The 20271-nt window shown below is 44.5% G+C and overlaps 1 protein-coding gene across 2 annotated transcripts in view; it reads right to left on the bottom strand.

The window, feature by feature from the left end:
• Hmt-1 (ABC transporter ATP-binding protein/permease Hmt-1) overlaps window positions 1-20271 on the bottom strand; it is a 104789-nt gene that overhangs the window by 50442 nt on the left and 34076 nt on the right. For both annotated transcript variants that reach the window (XM_084595567.1, XM_084595566.1), the window contains 5 exons: window positions 19026-19147; window positions 15892-16001; window positions 5157-5222; window positions 3020-3228; window positions 778-841 (listed from right to left, as the gene is read on the bottom strand). In XM_084595567.1, the coding sequence (XP_084451693.1) occupies window positions 778-841; window positions 3020-3228; window positions 5157-5222; window positions 15892-16001; window positions 19026-19147 (571 nt within the window). The remainder of the gene's footprint in view (window positions 1-777; window positions 842-3019; window positions 3229-5156; window positions 5223-15891; window positions 16002-19025; window positions 19148-20271) is intronic.

Here is a 20271-nt window from a genome sequence, read left to right as displayed (position 1 = left end):
GGCACACTTTCCAGTGTGTGGTGTGGAGTTCGATATATTGAACGACCGGTGAAACTGAGTTCGATATATGACGCGGCTTTCCTATACTTTTACGTGGGATTTTCAAGGGGATATTTCGCGAGTTCGATATAACCAAGATTCGAAATATCCGGATTCGATATAACCGGGTTCGACTGTATTTTGCACTCTTTTCAGTGCTGCCGTAGGCAAAAACCAGCCACCTTTTACATCGCCTATGATGTGCTTTTAGCGTTTGTCACTAGATGGCGCCACAGTGTCTTGAATTCCTTGGATCGGTGACCATGGCCCAGTAAAGCTTTCCTTCGATGAGGTGTATGTTCCTGTGCTGTAACATCTCTGGGTGTAGAAGCTAAGCTTGATGCTGCTGTGCACTAAAAATATGTCTAATTACTGTCTGCAAGTGAGATTTATGTTAGTTTTCGGTAAATCACCTTTCCCGACGTGCAATTGTCGTCGCAGTCGCAACATAAGGTTTCAAGTATTGTACTACATAAAAAACGGCCGCATAATTCTCGGTAAAATGTTTTTACACCGTTTCTGGCAAGATCGCTATGGAATAAACCACTTGAGACAGGAAGCTTTACACTGCGCCGGACAAAATGGATGCTTAGAGTGATGTGTTCTGCCCGTTTAGGTCGAGGTTCGAACTGCATTAGTATTTGTAACCTGGTGTGTGCCAATTGGTTCTCAGTGTGAAAGCAAAGTAATGCTCTCAAACAGAACATACAAACAAAACAAAAAGAAGAGTCCACACACCTCTGGCTTGGTGTCCAGAAGATCGAACATGTTCTCCATATCTATGAATGAACGCTGGACCATTCTGAAAGCGTAAAACATAAACGCACCATTGATGGCATAGTGGAAGACCATTATTTATACAGTTACAGCGCTTAACAATTCCTGCCGAACAGGTGCAAAAACTGTGTCAAAGCTGCCATTTCAATTATACAGTTAAACCTAGATATAACGAACTCGGTAGAATCTGCATGTACTTCAGTACATTGAAATTTTGCAACATCAAAATTTGTCATATGGTATGCAGATGACCCTCCGGAACATTTCACAGACCATTCAAAGGGAAAGCTTTGAGTTGTGGTGGAGCTGGGCACTATGTGCTTGGTGAGGAGTGGGGACGACGCGGATGTATATTTTTGTTTGACCATCATCGCCCCCCAACTGAACTTCGAGTTCCCGATCACGTCACCGATTCGACGCCGCGTTCGGCCACCGCCGCTGCAGAGCAAGTGAGCTGTGGCTCAGTAAGAATAAGCAGTGGTTATTTTGGAGACCTGATTCTCTCGTTCAGTGAGGCGTGCCAAACCGTTCCATGAGAGCGGGGTCTTTTGCTCAATGTGATGCGAGAAACCAATTGCCTTCCTGCTATTCCTCGCAAGAGATGCAGACATCCCATTGCCTACGGCTGTCTTTTAGCCACTCTTTTTAAAGGGGGAGTGAGCGTGGCGCCGCAGCTCAGTAAGAGAGAGAGAGCGATGGTTCTTTTGGAGAGCCAGTTCTGTCTCGTTCAGTGAGTGGGCCATGCCAAACCGTTCCACCAGAGCTGGGTCTTCTGGCAGCTGCGATTTACGTATGATATATTTGCGGCAGGGTGAGAAAGCAACTGCATTCTCGCCCTCCCTCACAAGTGTCGAAACCACCCATCACCTTCAGATGTCTCTGTGGTTACGCAGCCGCTGGCACCTGAGTCTATTACTTTTTTTTTTTGTCCAGAAATTTCGCTGTTTCATTTTCTGACCGATGAGTGATGGCCAACACGAGTAGACTCGCACTACATGACGCGGCAGCCCCTTTGGTTTTGTATGCATTTTACAGTGTGGCACCCGAGGCCTCTGAGAGAAGTAAAGAAGCCTTAACTAGCAAAGGATGGCGCCATTTGTTACCTGTTGCTGTTTGGACGATGTCTCACGATACTCACAGGTTGTGCATCATTAGCTGGTGCAACATCGCTCTTTGAAGATTGATGTCTTCTGTGTCTTTGAAGACAGCAGGTGAATGCACAGTTTGTGCCCCACTCTTCACTTGTACTCCTTAGTGTAGTTCTGAAAATGTCATCCATGTCATCCACTTCTGTCCGTTTTCTGAGCGTGCCTCATTAGCACGTCAATAAACTGAGGCCAATCATCTATTGTGTTGTGATAGGACTACATGGGTTTTCTTGGTCCTGGCGCATGGTGGCACAATCGCCAGGGGATGCACAAAAAAAAAAAAAAAGGTACGCGTGGCAGAGACAACAAAAAGGGCAAGCCGAGCTGGTATACAAAGAAAACGATCGAGACAGGGCACAGGCGCCGTGTGGCCGCTCCACCGTAATTTAAGTGAGCCAGTGAGTCGTTGAAATGAGCTTGTTCATTTCAGTGAGTTGAGCTGTGCCAAGTCACTCAGTGAAGTTAGCCGTTTTGCCAATCTCTACAGAGCTTTGTCCGATCTTGCTGGCTATGCGTTGCCCAGGCACCCATGCGGCCTAGTGATTTACCACAAGACTACGCTCACCTTAACCGTACTGCCCAAGATGGCGCAGCAGGCGGCGCGCTCAGCCACCATGCACTCTTCATCTGCCTTCCGGATGGCGCACCTTCATGCACGCGCTTCGATGTGTGCTTCATTCAACCTTTCGCACTTGCGGCACAATTTTTACGCCGGTTCGTTTCGAGACAGCAACAAAATTTCACTATATTGAAAGTGTGATAAAATTTACTTCATTATACCGAGGCTAAAAATACAAGGTGTTCTTTACACGTCAAGTTGTGGAAACCAAAATATTTCACTACGTTGAGGATTTCGTTGTACTGAAGTTCGTTACATCAAGGTTTATCTATATTGAAAGTTGACCTTCATTGCAAATATCACAATGGAGCCTTTGAGATTGCAGAACAATTCTGCAATTTGAAAATGCTGCTACAGAAAGAAACAAAAGTACAACCGGAGACCATCATTTTAAACATAGCCCCAGTGCAGAGAGTAGTTCTGGTAACAGCCTCACCTGTAGTAGGTGCCCAGGAAGTTGAGCGGTGCATACAGCTGCATGATGTAGGTGAGGAAGAGGACGTAGTCGCCCACTTTGAAACCTGCCTGGTGGCTGGCCACCATGTGTGCGCACAGCAGTGCCCCCCCGGCCACGCCCATGGCGATGACTAGCGTCTGGCAGCAGTTGAGTAGGTTCAGGGACGCATTGCTGCGCCACTCTGCCACCTTTATGTCACCGAGAGAGAGAGCCCTCCCTCAGTGGCGGCAAGGATGACCAAAAAAACTAGTGTGCGACAACACCAATCAAGAAAGTTGAGAAACAACAGTGTAAAGCTTCAAATAAAAGATCTGATTTGGTTTGGTTTGTGGGGTTTAACGTCCCAAAGCGACTCAGGCTGTGAGAGGTGCTGTAGTGAAGGGCTCTGGAAATTTCAACCACCTGGGGTTTTTTAAAGTGCACTGACACTGCATAGCACAAGGGCGCCTTGCTTTCACCTCCACCGAAAAGCGACAGCCAACGCCGAGATTCAATCCTGCATCCTTGGGTTCAGTAGTCAAACGCCCACTGCGGCAGAGTGAAATAAAAGACTCATGTGGCCCTAAGGGTTTATTTCTCTAGAAGGCATTCTTAGAGGGGGATACCACGATTACCTCAATGCAATACGATGACAATAGCAACTGCTTCAAAAGCAAAAATAAAGTACACGAATGGAATTGGTAGAACAAAGCTGCATTAAAGAGATTGTCGAACCGAAGCTTACAAATGACATTGCCCCAAATTATGGTTTCCTGCCACTTCTCCTCAAAGGAAGGCTGTCTTCAAGCCTTATGCCCCATCACACCCCAACTACACTATTTTCGTGAATCTAGGCTAGGCCCCCCACCCCATGTTTCACAAAAACATATTAAAAAAAATGGTTGATGCGAATATAAGCAGCCCTTTGTTTTTTTTTACAAAGAGACCATATCCAAAGCCACCAAGAGCGTTTGTTCACTCTGTCGTCGAGCCAGAGCTGTCAGAGTTCCTAGGTGGTGCCGTATCTGTGGCATCATCTCCGGCTTCATGTGTTGCTGTGATCCTACACTAGAATGCCAAAATCCGGCCAAAAGTGACACAAAAAGTTCTACCACCATGCTGTCATGTGGGCCTTGTATATGGCAGCACTTGGTAGATATCACGGCCATCACGGTGTGCAATGCTGTTTGAGAGCCATAACAAAAGTTAGGACACGTTTGTAGAGGGCTGCTTACAGATTGAAGTTTAAGTGGACTGTAAATGGGTTTGCCGAAGACAACGTTCAGGTTTTTTTGCCAAATCAAGTGTTCATTCTTGTACTCAAAGCGAAAACAAGTCGGGGAGGGGGGGGTGACATTAATTTTAGATTTTTCAAATCTAAGCAACCCCCCTCAATTTGGGCATCGCGATTATGTAAAAAAGGCAATGCTTAGAATCGAGTAAATACGGTACGTGAAGGTGTACTTCAGAGGCTCCTGTGAAAAAAAAAAAAAGAAAAAGAACTACTCCCATTTGTTCAACGATATGGCAAGTCATGGCTCCAAAACACTGGTGATAGTCCTCGGCAGCACTTAAACCAATTTTCATCTCATGCATGCAACCATTGAAGAAATGTGCACCAGCACGCAAGTTGTTGCCAAATCGTCCATTGCCTTAGCTTAACATCTATGCTGAAGCTTCTCTTAAAATACCACACCCTTCCTGAAGCCTTCAAAGTAATAAAATGAAAGGAAATGAAACATGATATTCTAAACTTTCCAAATGAGCATTTCAGTTGACGTACAGACTGATTTATTTATAGACAGTGTTTCCAACATCCTAGCACACACAGGACCTCTTGCTTCATCATAAATATGTTGTTGTCGCTGCACTTTTCAGCATGCTCACTGGGCATAAACACCAGCGATGCTTTATGCCACATGGACTCAAGGAAGGTGATGGCCCCGAGCATCATCATCATCATAATCATTGTACCTCTCTTTGCATACACTGAACTAAAGGTGCAATTATGGCACACAGCTAATAAATGCTTGTGATCAGTGTATGCAAGCATGCATGAGCTATGCTAAAGCTCTATTAGAGAGTGAGGCCATGTCTGTGGTTCAGCCTAATAGCAAGTGCAGGCATGTCCACCCACCTGGAACTTTTCGATGCATTCCTTGTAGCCAGCTACTTCGTATTCCTCAGCATTGTAGTACTTCACCTGAAATCAAGAAAGAGGAAGAAATAATGTCACAATCACCATAACCATTTAGTACCTACGCTGAAACAGGCTCGTCTCCAGAAAGAGGGCGAAATTCATTCATTCATTCATTTATTAATACTATAGTGAACTAGAATACTTTCTAGTGGCGCGAACGACGATGCTCGGGCACGCCGCTTTTCATTGACGCCGCCAGGTGGCGCCACTGCAACATCTACTAGTCGACTTTTCAATGCTTTCTTGCAATAGTGCGACATAGTACCGATGCTTTTGTGCGCCTATTCAGTAAAAGTTGTGACTTTTTTTCCATATGCCGACGTATGTGGACTTTCACTCATAATAGAAGGCGTTTCATTCGACATTATTCGGGTTTTCGCCGTTGCACTAGGGTGAAAGCGCTCTTATTTCGCTGGCGTCTGCTACAGCTCATGCGGGACGAATTATCGGGCACTGTAAATCATTACGGCACATTCATTTGTACGGGACAGGTATTTTTCTGAGCCCTGCAGAGCCCGCTTTATTACAGAGCCAACGCAACAGTCAGCAGCAGACTGGTAGCAGAGTGGCCAGGCAACGTGCGCACGCACGGGTTCTCACATGTCTCTCCAACCACGCCGCAGTAACTTTCCTTTAGCCAATAATGATGATTATATTACACTGCGCTATTCGGTATCCCCTGGTAACCAGGAATGCTCATTTTAGCGTGATATCTGCTTAGCGTTAAGAAATTTGCCAACTGATAAAGTGAGGAGCAGCTTCAGGCTGTCACATTTTTTTTTTTTTGACAAAGTGGTCATGAAAAAAAAAATCCTACGCTTTGAAACAAATCAGCCGGCGTTATTCTGAGGCGTCACCATTATTCTCTGTTCACAGCAACAATATCTGTTATAAATCATCGCTGTAAAACAGGTGTTAAAATCCTTTCATCATCTCACATGCATAACATACAAGGTCAATCTTCTACCATGTAACATATATGCCAAAAATACATACATGAGGAGGGCAGAGTAGTTTTGTTTTGGTACTTCGCAAGGCTTCTCCACTGCTGTTTTATTTTATTTGAGTGCATGGGACAAAAGCCATCAACAATGAGTTGTTTTGTGAAATTATTGACTACACAATTAACAGTCCTAAGAGCATCCATCTGCTCATCTTCAGGTGCTTTGAAGCTTGACATTGCGCTGGTTAATGCATTTTGTGAAAAAGTGCATGCGGGTAGTTAAGCAGTGATTTCAGCAGCACCAATCTGACAGTGGTCAGAGCACCCAATAAGTTAGCAGGTTTGCTTGGCCAGTAGCATACACTGAGTACAAGCTGTCTGCTTGAATTGAGGCTGAAGCAGGTTGTAAACATATTCTCAAGGTCAGCCACAAACTAGTATCACTTGAAGGGTACAAAAGGCCTCTGTTGTCCTTAAAATTAGTAAAATTAGCCAAGTTTAATACATGCGACTTAATTATCTTTTTCTTTTCAAAATAAGATTAAAGCCTTTCTCAGAGTTAGTTTGAGGTAGGATAGATAGACCACAATTGTATACAGCTGCCAGCCAACTGGCTCACCCCAGGCAATTTTTTTATTTTGAAGTTAAGCAATTAGCAATTAGTTTTTAATTTACTAACTATTGCCTTTATACATTAACTGGGCTTGCAGAATTTGAGAGCGCCTTCTAAAACCTCCATTTCATTTATTTCTGATAAAGAAAGCCTCATCGTTTTTCCAAGCTCTAAAGAAAGCCCGCGAAATACAAAAATTATCAGCCTGTACTGAGACTGGGCTGTTGAGTTACGGCCGCAGCTCATTTCTGTCACTCATTCTGGGCCTTGAGAGCACCTCAATATCGTAGCGCATGAATGCGTCAGTCACGTGATATTTTTTCTTATTTCGCGGGCTTTCTATAGAGATGGGAAAAACTATGCACGTGAAATTTTCTATATCGGGAATAAATGAAATGGGGGTTTCAGAAGGTCCTCCCCAACTTTGCAAATCACATCTATTTGAAATAAATACTTAGTAAATTAGAATTGCAAAATGAAAAATTGCCTGCACCGTTTTTTTAATCGATATTTATTGTCTTAGAGCATCAGTAGGGTATGATATGAAGGATGAATAAATGATTAAATAAATGTGCCAGCTAGAGATCCAAGGACATACCATGACTACGCGGAATTGAATTTAATTTAATCTCAGCTGTCTGCTTTATTGAGCCAGTGATAGTATTCGAGATCACGCAAACAGTCGAAGCTTTCTTCCCCAAAGTCTTCCTTTTGTTCCGACTTGGTGCGCCAGGTGGCTGTCAGCAAGTGGTTTCTTTGGCCTATTTCAAATGGTTTATTTTTAACCCTTGGCTGAAGTTAGCTTGGACACGGGGTATAAAATATGTAGGCTATCGTTTGGTGCCACAGGCTTAATAGCAAGAATCTGCACTGAGCACAACTCTCTGCAACATTAATATTGCCCACATCCAGCCTTGGCTTCACGGGTTTGACGGTAATATATGCCGGACAACCCGGCAAGAGTGTATAGGCACCGCATCAGGTGCCAGTGATGGCTTTTCACGCGGTTTTCCTGCCTTCACAAGCTTCGTTTCCAATTTCTGCGATGTTTGTTGTCCCTCAGAGCAGCAAACAAAGGTGACTGGAGCACCCAGATAGCCGCGCTTCGGCATCTCGGAGCAAAACAGTGCGAGTTGGTCTCTTTTCTGGCCATTTCGAACTGCACATGGTGCTTTTGAAGAGCTGAGATGTCTTAGTGGCTGTGACGAAAGGCAGAACTGAAAGGTCGAGGGCAAAATCGCAAAAATGTGCAGACTGCACGGCGCGCCAAGCCTTGACTTCCCTTTGCGGACGCGCACGCGGTCCTAGTAAACGTAACTGCAGCGCCACCAGTGGCGGTCAGTGGCGTCCGGCGTGCAAGAGGCGCCCATTTTCCTTCCGTTCGCGCCACTAGAAAGTATTCTAGTTCACTATAATTAATACTGTCAGCCACCATAAGGGTCTGTAACAGGAGTGGAAAATACAAAACAAAAAATGAGCAATATAGAAGACGATGAAAATCAATAGTCAATCAAAAATTGTCTCTGAATACACACACAAACAAAACAAAAATGAATTACACAGGAATCAGAACAACAGCCATCCTACACAACAGCAATAGAACCTCATCACCCTGTGGTAGAGCCATAGATGAAATTTTCTAAATGGCGTACAAATTCAGATAATGATGATGATCGAACAACAGAATCTGGAAGAGAGTTCCAGTCCTTACAAGTTCGCGGGAAATAACTAAACTTGAAGCAATTATTTTTTATAGCCGGCAATGGAATGAACCTACTATGACGATGCCTTGATGTCTCATTAGTTTTGATCTCAAAATAGTCTGATTTATTAATTTTTAGGTAATTATTGATAATGAGGTAAAGAGTTTTTAGTCTTTCATACCTGGTTCTGCTTTCTAACATTGGTAGTTGGGCTTGTTGGCAGAGGTCTGTTGAAGAATGGTTACGGCGGTATTTATTATATATAAACCTTGCAGCGAGCCACTGAATCCTATCTAGCTTGTGAATGTTAGTTGCTGTGTGAGGATCCCATACTACTTTGGCATATTCAATAATTGGTCTGACTAGGGTTTTGTAAGCCAGGCACTTTACATCGGGGGTAGCGCTGTGCATTGTGCGCCGCAGGTACCATAGTGTTTTAAAAGCTTTGGAGATGACATTTTCAATGTGGGTATTTTATCGTAGGTCTGATGTAAAAGTTAAGCCTAGGTATTTATACTGATCAACTCTTTCGAGCATGTAACCATTTATTTGATAATTGAAATTAAGAACATTCTTTTTCCTAGTTACTGACATGAGGAAGAGATCGGAGGCAACTGTCTTATGTTCTGACATCGAGCGATGCAAATTACTACACTGACTTTAAACAGCATTAAACAGTAAGATATAAAGTTTCACTGTGATATCTTCAGTAGTTCTTGTTCTATCATAGTTTACGTGTTGTTCACACATTGCTCGCTCATGGAAAAGCTAGCACGGCTACAACATTGAATATGGGTCTGTAAACGGTCTTAATATATAACAAGAAGTGTGGTCTAAATTAAGACATTCTCAATTTCGTTTTGAATTTCTCTGTTTTCTTTTTAAAAGATGCAGTACGCACCTTCTCCTAATATTTAGAACGCATCTTGGCGTAGTTACTCGTTAATAAAAAAAATGTAAGCCAGGATGGTAAATCCGAGACTGTCTTGATACACGGCACATGTCAGCAATTACAGCGAAAAAATCTGTGTTCAAATCTGTGCACCCACTGCGGTGCTATGCATTCCATGAGCAAGGTAATATCCTCAAAACAAATTTGAGAAAACAAGCCTTAAAGTCTTAAACTAGCATACGTTGCCTATGTACAGTTAACGCCACCCTTGTGTAGAGCGCTCAGGAGACACATGTCCCTGCAAATAAGTCCATATATTGCCACAGCTGGCAGGTTCTTATGGCAACACTCGAGTTAAAGTGATGCCACAGATGGCCACAACCAAGGTAGACACTAGCACCTAGCTCAGAAGTCTGGAGCTGGAGTCTAATTTCAGCTTTTGTAGCCCAATATGTCTTGCTCGAGCTCTCTACACAAGGGTGATGCCGACTGTACATTACATTATCTGTATAGTATTTATTTGGAGCATCTAGAATATTGTTACTTGGAAGATTTACAGTCCCAAAGCTGTCCGCACAACTAACGTTGATGAGGGCACCGAATTCACAACACTCAGCGTCGTCGTCTTCTCCGAGTCTGTTGCACTTCTTCATCCTCATCACGAACACCGAATACAGCTAAGTAACACTACCCCCCCCCTGCGGGAAAAGCACAGTCCCGGTGCGGTCTATGTTAGCGAAATAGAACGTTGATAATAGGGCTTTAGACGGGACACATGCACTATTTTGGAGGTTGGAGCTGTGAATGGGGACTTCGGAACCACAGATTCAACTTCGTAAGTGACGTCGGTCACGGGGCGCAAAACACGGTAAGGGCCAGTGTAACGGGGCAAAAGTTTTTCACACAAGCCCACTCGACGGCACGGGAGCCACAGCAAAACGAGAGATCCAGGGGTGTAGTGGACATCACGGTGGCGGCTGTCGTACCGGATTTTTTGGGAGTCTTGGGATGCAGAGAGCCTGGCATGAGCTATCCGGCGGGCATCATGAGCACGAGTGACGGCATCACTGGTGTAAGTACTGGTGGCGTCTGCCGCGGGTAGAGAGGTGTCGAAGGGTAGCAATGGGTGTCGGCCAAATAATAAATAAAATGGAGAGTATCCAGCGGTAGAATGGACAGATGAATTGTAGGCGAATGTGACAAAGGGGAGATGAATGTCCCAATCTCGATGGTCGTCAGACACATACATGGCCAGCATGTCTGTGAGGGTACGGTTTAGACGTTCCGTGAGGCCGTTGGCCTGGGGGTGATATGCGGTGGTGAATTTGTGGCGGACGGAGCACGAACGGAGAATTTCGTCAACCACTCGCGACAGGAAACAGCGGCCACGGTCAGTTAGTAGTTCACGAGGAGCACCATGATGAAGAATTACATTTTCTAGAAGGAAGTCAGCGACGTCTGTGGCACAGCTGGTCGGGATGGCTCGGGTAATAGCGTACCGAGTAGCGTAATCGGTGGCGACGGCGATCCATTTGTTCTTGGAGGTGGAAACTGGAAAGGGGCCAAGGAGGTCAACACCTATACGGGAAAAAGGGTCAGTTGGTATGGGTATCGGCTGCATATGACCTGAAGGCAAAATTGTGAGCTTCTTCCGACGCTGACACAGTTCACATGTGGCAGTGTACTGCTGGACAAAGCGGTAGAGCCCCGGCCAGTAGAAACGTCGGCGCAAGCTGTCGTATATGCGAGAGACACCCAAGTGGCCAGCCGTGGGGGCACCATGGAACTGTTCAAGGATGGTGGAACGCAGGTGTTGGGGAACGACGAGCAAGAGGTCTGTGCCATCTGGTCGCATATTACGTCGGTATAGGGTGTTCTCGTGGAGCACAAATAAGGCGAGAGATGTTTCAGGGCGGTCGGAGGTAAGACGGAGGATTATGGAATGCAGAGAAGGATCTAAGTGTTGTTCCTTGGCAATGTTGGCAAAGGCGGAGACAGACAAGACACATGCATCATCGTCAGAGTCTGTAGGACTAGGGGAGTCGACGGGATGACATGACAAACAGTCTGCATCTTGGTGAAGCCGGCCGGACTTGTAAACGACGGAAAAGGTGTATTCCTTGGCATTGACTTCTTAACAGCCCACTCTGCCCTTATTGACTGCTCTAGCAGCCTACTTCGCTTGGACCTTCCGCTCTGCTCTGAAGATCCCTCCTGCTCACTTCACCTTCGATCAGCACAGTTTAGCTGCCTTCCTCCTGAAACTGCCGTTTACATCCCTATGTCGCCATTTCCACCCGTCCCAGATGGCGATTATCTCGTCTGTCCCATTACTGATGTCATGCTGCAGCGACACGTCACCCTTCCTCATCTAATAGTGCACATCTCCCAGAACCACACCACTCTCCCTGTCCTTAACTTCAGCTTTTCAACTCAAGTTCTGCCCGAGGGAATTTCATTAGCTGCGCTGTCCCCGATTACCGACTGTGCCATTTCAGTTCTGTCTACAGATCATACAACTGCCGTCCCAGCCAATAACCCCTCGTCGTCCACATCGCGCCCTGATCCACTTAACAGCATGATTGCAGCTGATCTGCAACCTGAATTTGCCGCTGTGTTACACAAGCTTTTGTTTACCTACAGTAACCTTTTCGACTTCAGTACCCGCCCATTGGGTCAAACGACAGTTGTCACCCACCGCATTGACACCGGTGACGCCAGTCCTATTCACAGGCGGCTCTATCGCGTTTCGCTTGCCGAGCGACACGTCATTCAAACGGAGGTCGAAAAGATGTTAGCGAATGACATAATCGACCCTTTCAGTAGCCCCTGGGCATCTCCTGTCGTGTTGGTCAAGAAGAAGGATAACGGTTGGAGATTTACAGTCCCAAAGCTGTCCGCACAACTAACGTTGATGAGGGCACCGAATTCACAACACTCAGCATCGTCATCTTCTCCGAGTCTGTTGCACTTCTTCATCCTCATCATGAACACTGCATACAGCTAAGTAACAATATGTTCTTGGGTGAAATATTTCAGTACAAGAAAAAATTAGTGTTGTAACTGACGAAAAGCTAACTTTTCTAAAATCAACCTTTTTTTGCACTTTTCGCGATCCGGTCCCCACATCCCAACTTAAGCTGAGGAATAACCTTTGATGACTGAACAGGACACATCTGAGAACACAACCTCTGATGTTTCCAAGTAATCAGCCTACCAAGAGAATTTATTTAGTAAAAGTGGCTTCTTTACCACTAAAACAATTCCTGTAAGAGCCTTTCCTCTGGGCTTACCTGGCTACATTTACAAACTGTTCTTGGCTGCAATCAAAACACTGCTGCTTTAGACTACACAGAAGCATTTGACAAAGTACCATCACCCAGAGATTACTACTTAAGCTTTCCTACCTAAATACTATTCATGTTATTCCAAACCCAAATAAGAAAGTATGCAGCCAACTGCGCCCAACCTGCCATGGATAATGGTCCCCTTTCCGATTGCCTCCAAATAAGTAGAGGTACTCTCTAGTGATCAGTGCATCATTATTCTTAACATACAATAGAGGTTTGATTAGTAAAACCTCATTAATTTGGAAATCCAGACAATTAAAACTACTGGCTCAGTGCTGGCCAATGCTCAAGTAAGTCTATGGCATCATACGCTCAATAATTCGGAGTGTATATTAATGACCTGCCTCTCCATGTATGTCGACACATCCATGTACCTACAAATGTTTGCATCATTACTGATTTATTAATGGCAGTTCCTCCCAAGAAACCTTCCACAATGACCTCATCAACGTTTGTAAATGGTGCAACCTGTAGATGATGTCAGTCAACACTGAGAAATGTAAAACTCACTTTCACTGATTCCATCAAGCCATTTACAGTACAGCTCACATCCCAGAAGAAGCAGTTTAAGCACTTGAGTACTCAGAGACTACACTGTCTAACATGGCACGCATATATTTCAAGTGTACTATGATCTGTGACTAAAACCTTCCTGGAGTGCCACTTATGCTGTGCTCCCTAATGGCTTACTGATCACTAAACAGGCATAAGCTTGAATATGCACCTTCCATCTGGAATCCACACCAAACACACCGAACAACAGCCAGAAATTCATCCAGCACCGTGCCATTAAATTACAGTCCCAACATCCACTCCGTCTCTGGATACAAAATCCGCCTTGTCAGGCCTCATTATCCATCACTGTGCTGCCAGTATAACGCTGTTTCATGAGTTCTTTCACAACACCCATGACTATGCAGGCTGTGCCACAGCACCAGGTTGCATATTTCATGACACTGGTCATTTTCTTCGACCTTGTACCCACATGACCAAGTTTGCTTCCTCTTTCTTCCACTGTGCAGCTACAGATTAGAAGGGCCTCTCCTAAAGCATTGGCCTTACCACCTGCGCAGAAAAGTTTTTTTCTTTTTTTGAAGCAGTAACAGATTACGCTGCATAATACAGTTATACATTTATATGCGAAGTCGGTAAAATATGCCATTTACAGTAAAACCTCGTCACAAGAGACATCATGGTTACAAGAGACACTCGGTTATAAGAGATACTTGAAAATGGTTTGGTTGGCTTTCCTATGTCTTCCATGTTAACAACATTGCATACAAGAGACATGGTTACAAGAGACGCTCTGTTACTAAGGGCAGCTTTTGCAGGTCCCTAAAGTAACTTCTTCACTGTTTATAAGAGACACAATTTAGCCCAGATATGCTCATGCAATGCAGATGACTCGTATAAACTTGTATGTGCGGCAGTTTAGATTCTAAATTCTTTTCCATATCAGTGTCCGTTTTTGTTGCGATATGTCAGGAAACGAGGAGTGCCTTCTCATGACTGGTAAGTCAAAATGTCCCTGTTGTTTCAGTCACAAAGGAATGTGATGATAGTGGCTGAAACAATGGGGACATTTTTATTTCCCAGTCAAGAGGAGGCACTCATACTTGGTACCCGACATATTGCAACAAAAAAAGACACTGATATGGAACAGAATTTAGTTATGGGAATCTAAACTGCAGCACACACGAGTTGGTAAGAATTTTTGGTTACAAGAGGCCTTCGCTACAAGAGTCATCTTTTTCGGGTCCCTTGAGCGTCTCTTGTAACGAGGTTTTACTACTTCATCAAATTGAAATTTCGCAACATCAAACTTTGTCATCTGGCATGCGGAGAACCCTCCAGAAGACTTCACAGACCATTCAGAGGGAAATCCTCGAATTGTGGTGGGACTGGCCGTTATGTGCGTGGTGGGGACGATGCAGACAAAAACTTTTTGGTTTGACCATCATTGCCGCTGAACTGAACTTCGAGTTCTTGATCACTTCGCCGTTTCAACACTACGTTCGGCCACCGCCGCCCACGCTGGCTTTTCCACATCGCTTTCTACAAGTCAGCGGCAGTGAGAATGGTTGCTCTCCATCACCTGCTGAACTGAAATCCACTCAGGATGATTTCTGCTTTGCGCTGCAAGCGAGAGCATGCGCGAACTCGTTTGCGTACGCACAGCATCCGAGTGGAAAGTGAGGTTGTCAGGCAGACAGATGTACCTCTTCTTCAAGTTTTTACCAATCTTTATGGCTAAGCACAATAATTGCTGCACAGGTAAATTTGAGTACAGGCGCCGCACTGCATTCAGCGCCCAGTTCACGGCCGATTGCGACATTCTGGCAGAGCGACACCCATTCTTGTTACATCGTGGTTTAACTGCACTACTGTGGGATTCTTTAAGGTAATATATTAGCTGAACTGAGAATATTGCATTGTCTAATGACATGGCCCAACTAGGCTTTTTCCTTGCTTTTAGGCTGCCACTTTCGTGCCACCCTTAGAGCACTGAATGGCATAACTTGAAAGGCCTCCACAAATGCAGAAAATGCTTGCTCCAGCTTTGTTAAATCTGTAGTTCCCTCAAAACCACAGAATGCTGCCTTTCATGCTTAAAAACACACATGCAATCAAAGAGGTAGGCATGACCACAGAGGAGTGAGAAATAAAAGTACCAGTATCCTCTCTGCCGTGGTGCACCGAGCCCCTTCATTAACTGCAGCGCCTAATAACTAGTCTTATGTCCTGTGCAAGAGCACAGAAGAGCTGGACTACAAGGTCCACCCTTCCCGAACGCCTACCAAAAGGATGAATGAACCCCCAATTGCAAAGGCTGCCCCAGAAGAAGTATGCGTTTGGCATTTCAGCTTAACGTATCTGCCAAGTCGGGTACTATCGTGAAATAAAAGCACATGCACTGACCAACCCAAGAAACAAGACTGCTACATCTCCTACTAAATGCTTCTAGTTTGCATTCAAAAACATCAGCCCACTATCTCTTGAATTGACCGGTGATTGGACTTTTATTTCGGTCTCATCGCACTTTCCATATCGAGTAGTCACTGCCAAATGAATATTCAGCAAGCAGCATAGCCGCCTTGAGGAAGAAAATAAGCCAGGCAACAGGTCAAGCTTTCTTCATCCTGACCAGCTAGCCAACGTTCTTGTACTCACCGTCTCAAAGTTGAGCAGCGCGTCGACACCCCTTGCCTGGGCCGCATTGTCGAGCTGGTTCATCTCGCGCCGGAACTTGGTCCTCCACTCGGTGAGGGCGATGGTGGCGCCTGGAAGGATCGCCACCAGTCAGTGGCAGATCATTTCACTTGAAAAAAAAACAACCTAAAAATGTGCAGTTTAGAACTGAGCTGGCTAATACATTTAAGCCTCACTGTAACAAAAGAAACACAACCACAATTGTGCGCGGCCACAAATTAAAATAGCAGAGTACAGCAAGAAGCAACTGGATGCTGCTTCCAACAAGACCTAAGCAGATTGTGACATTTTTGGCCCATCTGTTAGTCAAATTTGACCCAGCTGAAACAAACTCTGAAAAATTGGCGGAGGTTTAACCCCGCTAAACCTAGCTAGGAGAAGCAAAAGCGTAGCTTTGCTTGATTTTGCTTTGGTTAGGCTTAGGTTTCGACATGGCCAGACAGTTTTCGAGACTATGGAGGTTGAGGACGCCACTAACTACAAGAGGGAACATGTGGTACTGCATCTGCCGTCAACAGTCAAGAGGTGGTGCATTATATGTGCCAAGTACAGGTGAAAATTTAAACTGGTCTAACTGGTTTAAGGAACATATTCCCAGTTGAATTCCAGTTGGCTTGGTTTGATTTATAGGGTTTTAACGTCTCAAAGTGACTCAGGCTATGAGAGAGACTGTAGTGGAGGGCTCTGGAGATTTCGACCATCTGGGGTTCTTTAACGTGCATTGACATCGTACAGTATATGGGCGTATTGCTTTTCGCCTGCATCGAAAAGCAGCCAACGAGGCCTGGATTCGATCCCGTATCCTTTGGCACAGTAGAAACCATTGTGCCAACCCGGTGATGCAATTCCAGTTTGTGATCCATTGTTATCCAACTGGAAACCAATTGTGAAGGAACAGTGTAATTGATGGGACACAAGAAAATGAGGAAGGACACACACAGGCACTGTAGGAGCCAACTGGCATGAACTGGAAGTTTGTTCCTTACACCGGTTATACAAGTTAGGATTTTTGACAAATAATCTATATGGCCACACTGTGACCTATGGCTCATTGAAGGTGAAGTGGCCTGCCTGTCTTTTGCATGAAGACTCGAAAGGACAATTCATAATGGAGACGGTATTAAGACCTGATTGCAAGGAAAACCATCTTGAAAGTGATAAGGGTGGCAGATTAGGCGAGTTGGTCGTTCATGATGAATAAATATAAGCATGTAATAAACATTCAGCTGAAAGTTTGTGCATGTGTTGTCTTCTTCGTGTTGTCAGCGCTTCTGAGCACTACAGTCTTCATCACCTTGAAATTATTTACAGTAAATCAAAATTATATGAACTTGTAGAAGCGATGAAATGTTTCGTAGATCGCGCTGAGGATGCGCCACAACCATCTCAATCGCAGCTCGCACGACATGTCTCCGATAGTCTATGATGGAGTGGGAAAAGGGGAGTGGCGGAGGAGTCAGTATGAGGGAGAGTGCATGCATCCCCGCTGCTGCTGAGTGAGGAAATCCCTGCGTTCCCGCTCGGCCACCAGCGTTGCCCCAGGAAACCGACCTAGCTCTCCGCTGTTCCTGCTACCGCCATGCGGGAGCTCGCGAGCAACCGTGTGGCAACAACGTGCGCACTGGTTGGCAGCGATGGGTGCACACTGATGGCCCGCGCTTTTTTTTTTCGTTGGCCTGTTATTTTTAGCTGATTTTGAGCATGAACAACTCTAGAGTTACGCCTGAAAAGTGAAAGCAGTGAGACAGCTGCGTTCACCATGTAGATGAGCTGTTAGCATAGAAACACGGCGCGTTGTATCAACTGCAGTCACTCGTTGCTATAAATCAGCTCTGAAGTTAGTGCAACAATTTCATTTGAGATTTTGTTTGTATACACACATGCCTACTGCCAAGGTACGCCATTTTCATACCTAGGTTTGACCACTGGCTTATAACTGCAAAATTTTCATTACAATTATATTTCAAAATAGCAAACAATTTCTTGCGGTGCTGCATGATTCATTATATAAGATTTGACTGTATAAACGTCAACTGCAGCAATACTTTCATTACATGAAGATTTCAAATGCATGCACTTCAAAGGAGGCAGCGTTAAGGAATTGATAAACTTCCTAATATCGAGGAATTCGCTCCATGGAAGTTTGCTACGAACACGTTTAACTGTAAGTAAAAAATGACACCAATATGATTTGCCACAACATACCATTACTTTGCAAAATATATAATTTGATTGCTGCAGGTTCCTTTCTTTTGAATATGAATGGTGATGTATCCAAATCTGTAGCTTATAAGAGCGCAGAACAGCACCTGCCTCTCAGCAGCCGTAAACAGAGGAAAGTCTGGGGGGACACCAGGAGACTGCATATATGTCCTAAAAAAAAAAAAGGAAGCTTCTATGTCAGTAAAATATTTCGGTCTCAAAAGCTCGCTATGAAAACATAAGCAGCCGATGCAGTCTCCCAGATGCCACACTATCTCATCACAATTTGCCAAAAAGCACTGCTCTCCAGTGTCTGTGACATTTCCAGTGGGCAGTCAAGTCCAATGACTACGTGCTTCAAATGCCAGTGCTATTCTGGAACTTGGAACATGGCAATGACACAGCCTGAGAACATGACAAGTTCCATTAGTGCCTGAAATATGTAAAGGCTGCACTTGACATGCTGTTGCAAATCATGCATTGCTCCATGCTTTGTCTGCTGAAAGAAGGAAGTAGCACGCGGTCTTAGGTAAAAAATCATAGATAAAAAGGAATGTTTCGAGGTGCTGCTATTGTAGAGCTAATAGAGGCGATGATGTTTCTTCCTCTGACACCAGGTTTCTATCCTTTTCGGGCAGTACAAAAGGATTCGTACTGTCTGAATTACTTATGCAACTTCCTCACAATAAATTAGCATTTTCTGCCACAGGCATGCATGGACATCATTTCAGTTCATGCAGGAAGCCCAGGTCATCCATACTAACAGCAGTCACACTAACTTTAACTGCTATGCCAATAATCAGATCCACACCAAGTGGAGCTCACTGCACGTAGCATCAGTGTCTGAGGCTCCTAATCAGCCCAGTGCTAACATGTGAAGAACCACAGCTCACCCAGGTATATGGCCATGGTGAGGAAGACAATGAGGCCAAACCAGGCATTGAACGAGATGGTGAAGTAGATTACGGCAACCAAAATGTCAGCCACTGCTGGTAGGATGTTGAACAACAAGTAGCTGCAAAAAAAGAACTGGCAGTGAACAAAATTCTCTCCCAGCTCAAGTTCACAGGCCTTGTAATTCCTCGGCTGAAGCTGTACTGGAATTGGTCTGCTTCCCATAAGAGATAATGCGAAGCTCTCCCAGTTACATAGAGCTGTGTGCAACCACCTAGCTTTCAGGGAAGAGCTCCTTTTAATAGAATTTCAAGCTTGACGCCACACCAGCCCACACTCCACCACCGCGGCATAAACGACAAGAAGTTGCAAAATGCAAAAATTTACCTATTTTTTATTTAATTACTGGTACCTCAAAGGACCACTAGGGGCATTACATGAGGGGTAGGCTAACAGATAATTTAATTCATTTAATTTATTCTATACTTTAATTTATTTAAATAACCATTAACTTAATCTAATTTAATTTATATGTAAGTTTAATTTAATCTGCTATCGACAGAAAAATGCTGAGCTGAAAACACACATTTAGCAATGTTGTTATGAGACCAACATGCATTTACAATAGACTCCAGCACATAACGCATTTGGCCCCTAGTATTCTGGCTTCACTGCAGTTCAATGCTGTGCTTAGGAGAATGGGTATGTCAGAGTTGCCAGAACCACCCACCATGTTGGGGAGCACCGATGCTAAACACACACACAAAAGTACACCTACAAATAAGGGCATGACACCTATGAAACTCAGAAAAACAAGCTGTGTAGTGCATTTTTACATTCTCAATTACTCTTGTTCCGACTGTATGATATTCATACCTTTTCCAACTTTCTTATGTTGCTTTCTTCAAAAAGTTTGAAGCGAGATGTTTTTCTTCATTTTACCTATAATGCCTAAATGAAAGATCTTGTTTGTACTTGAAAAACGATCTAGATATACCTACCATTCAGCTTATGCTATACAGTCGAACCCGGATATATCGAATTTTGGTTATATCGAACTCACGGAATATCCCCTTGAAAATCCAATGTAAAAGTATAGGAAAGCCGCGTCATATATCAAACTTAATTTCACCGGCCGTTTGATATATCGAACTCCGCACCACGCACTGGAAAGTGTGCCTTCCCCAAAGACGATCGCATCACCCTTGGCCGTTTGCCGCGTGCCGTTTTCAAGCTACGTGCGGA

The sequence above is a fragment of the Amblyomma maculatum genome, chromosome 2 (assembly GCF_055883805.1).
Source record: "Amblyomma maculatum isolate TAMU_Amacu chromosome 2, ASM5588380v1, whole genome shotgun sequence".
NCBI lineage: Eukaryota > Metazoa > Arthropoda > Arachnida > Ixodida > Ixodidae > Amblyomma > Amblyomma maculatum.
This window is presented reverse-complemented; position numbering and strand designations above follow the sequence as displayed.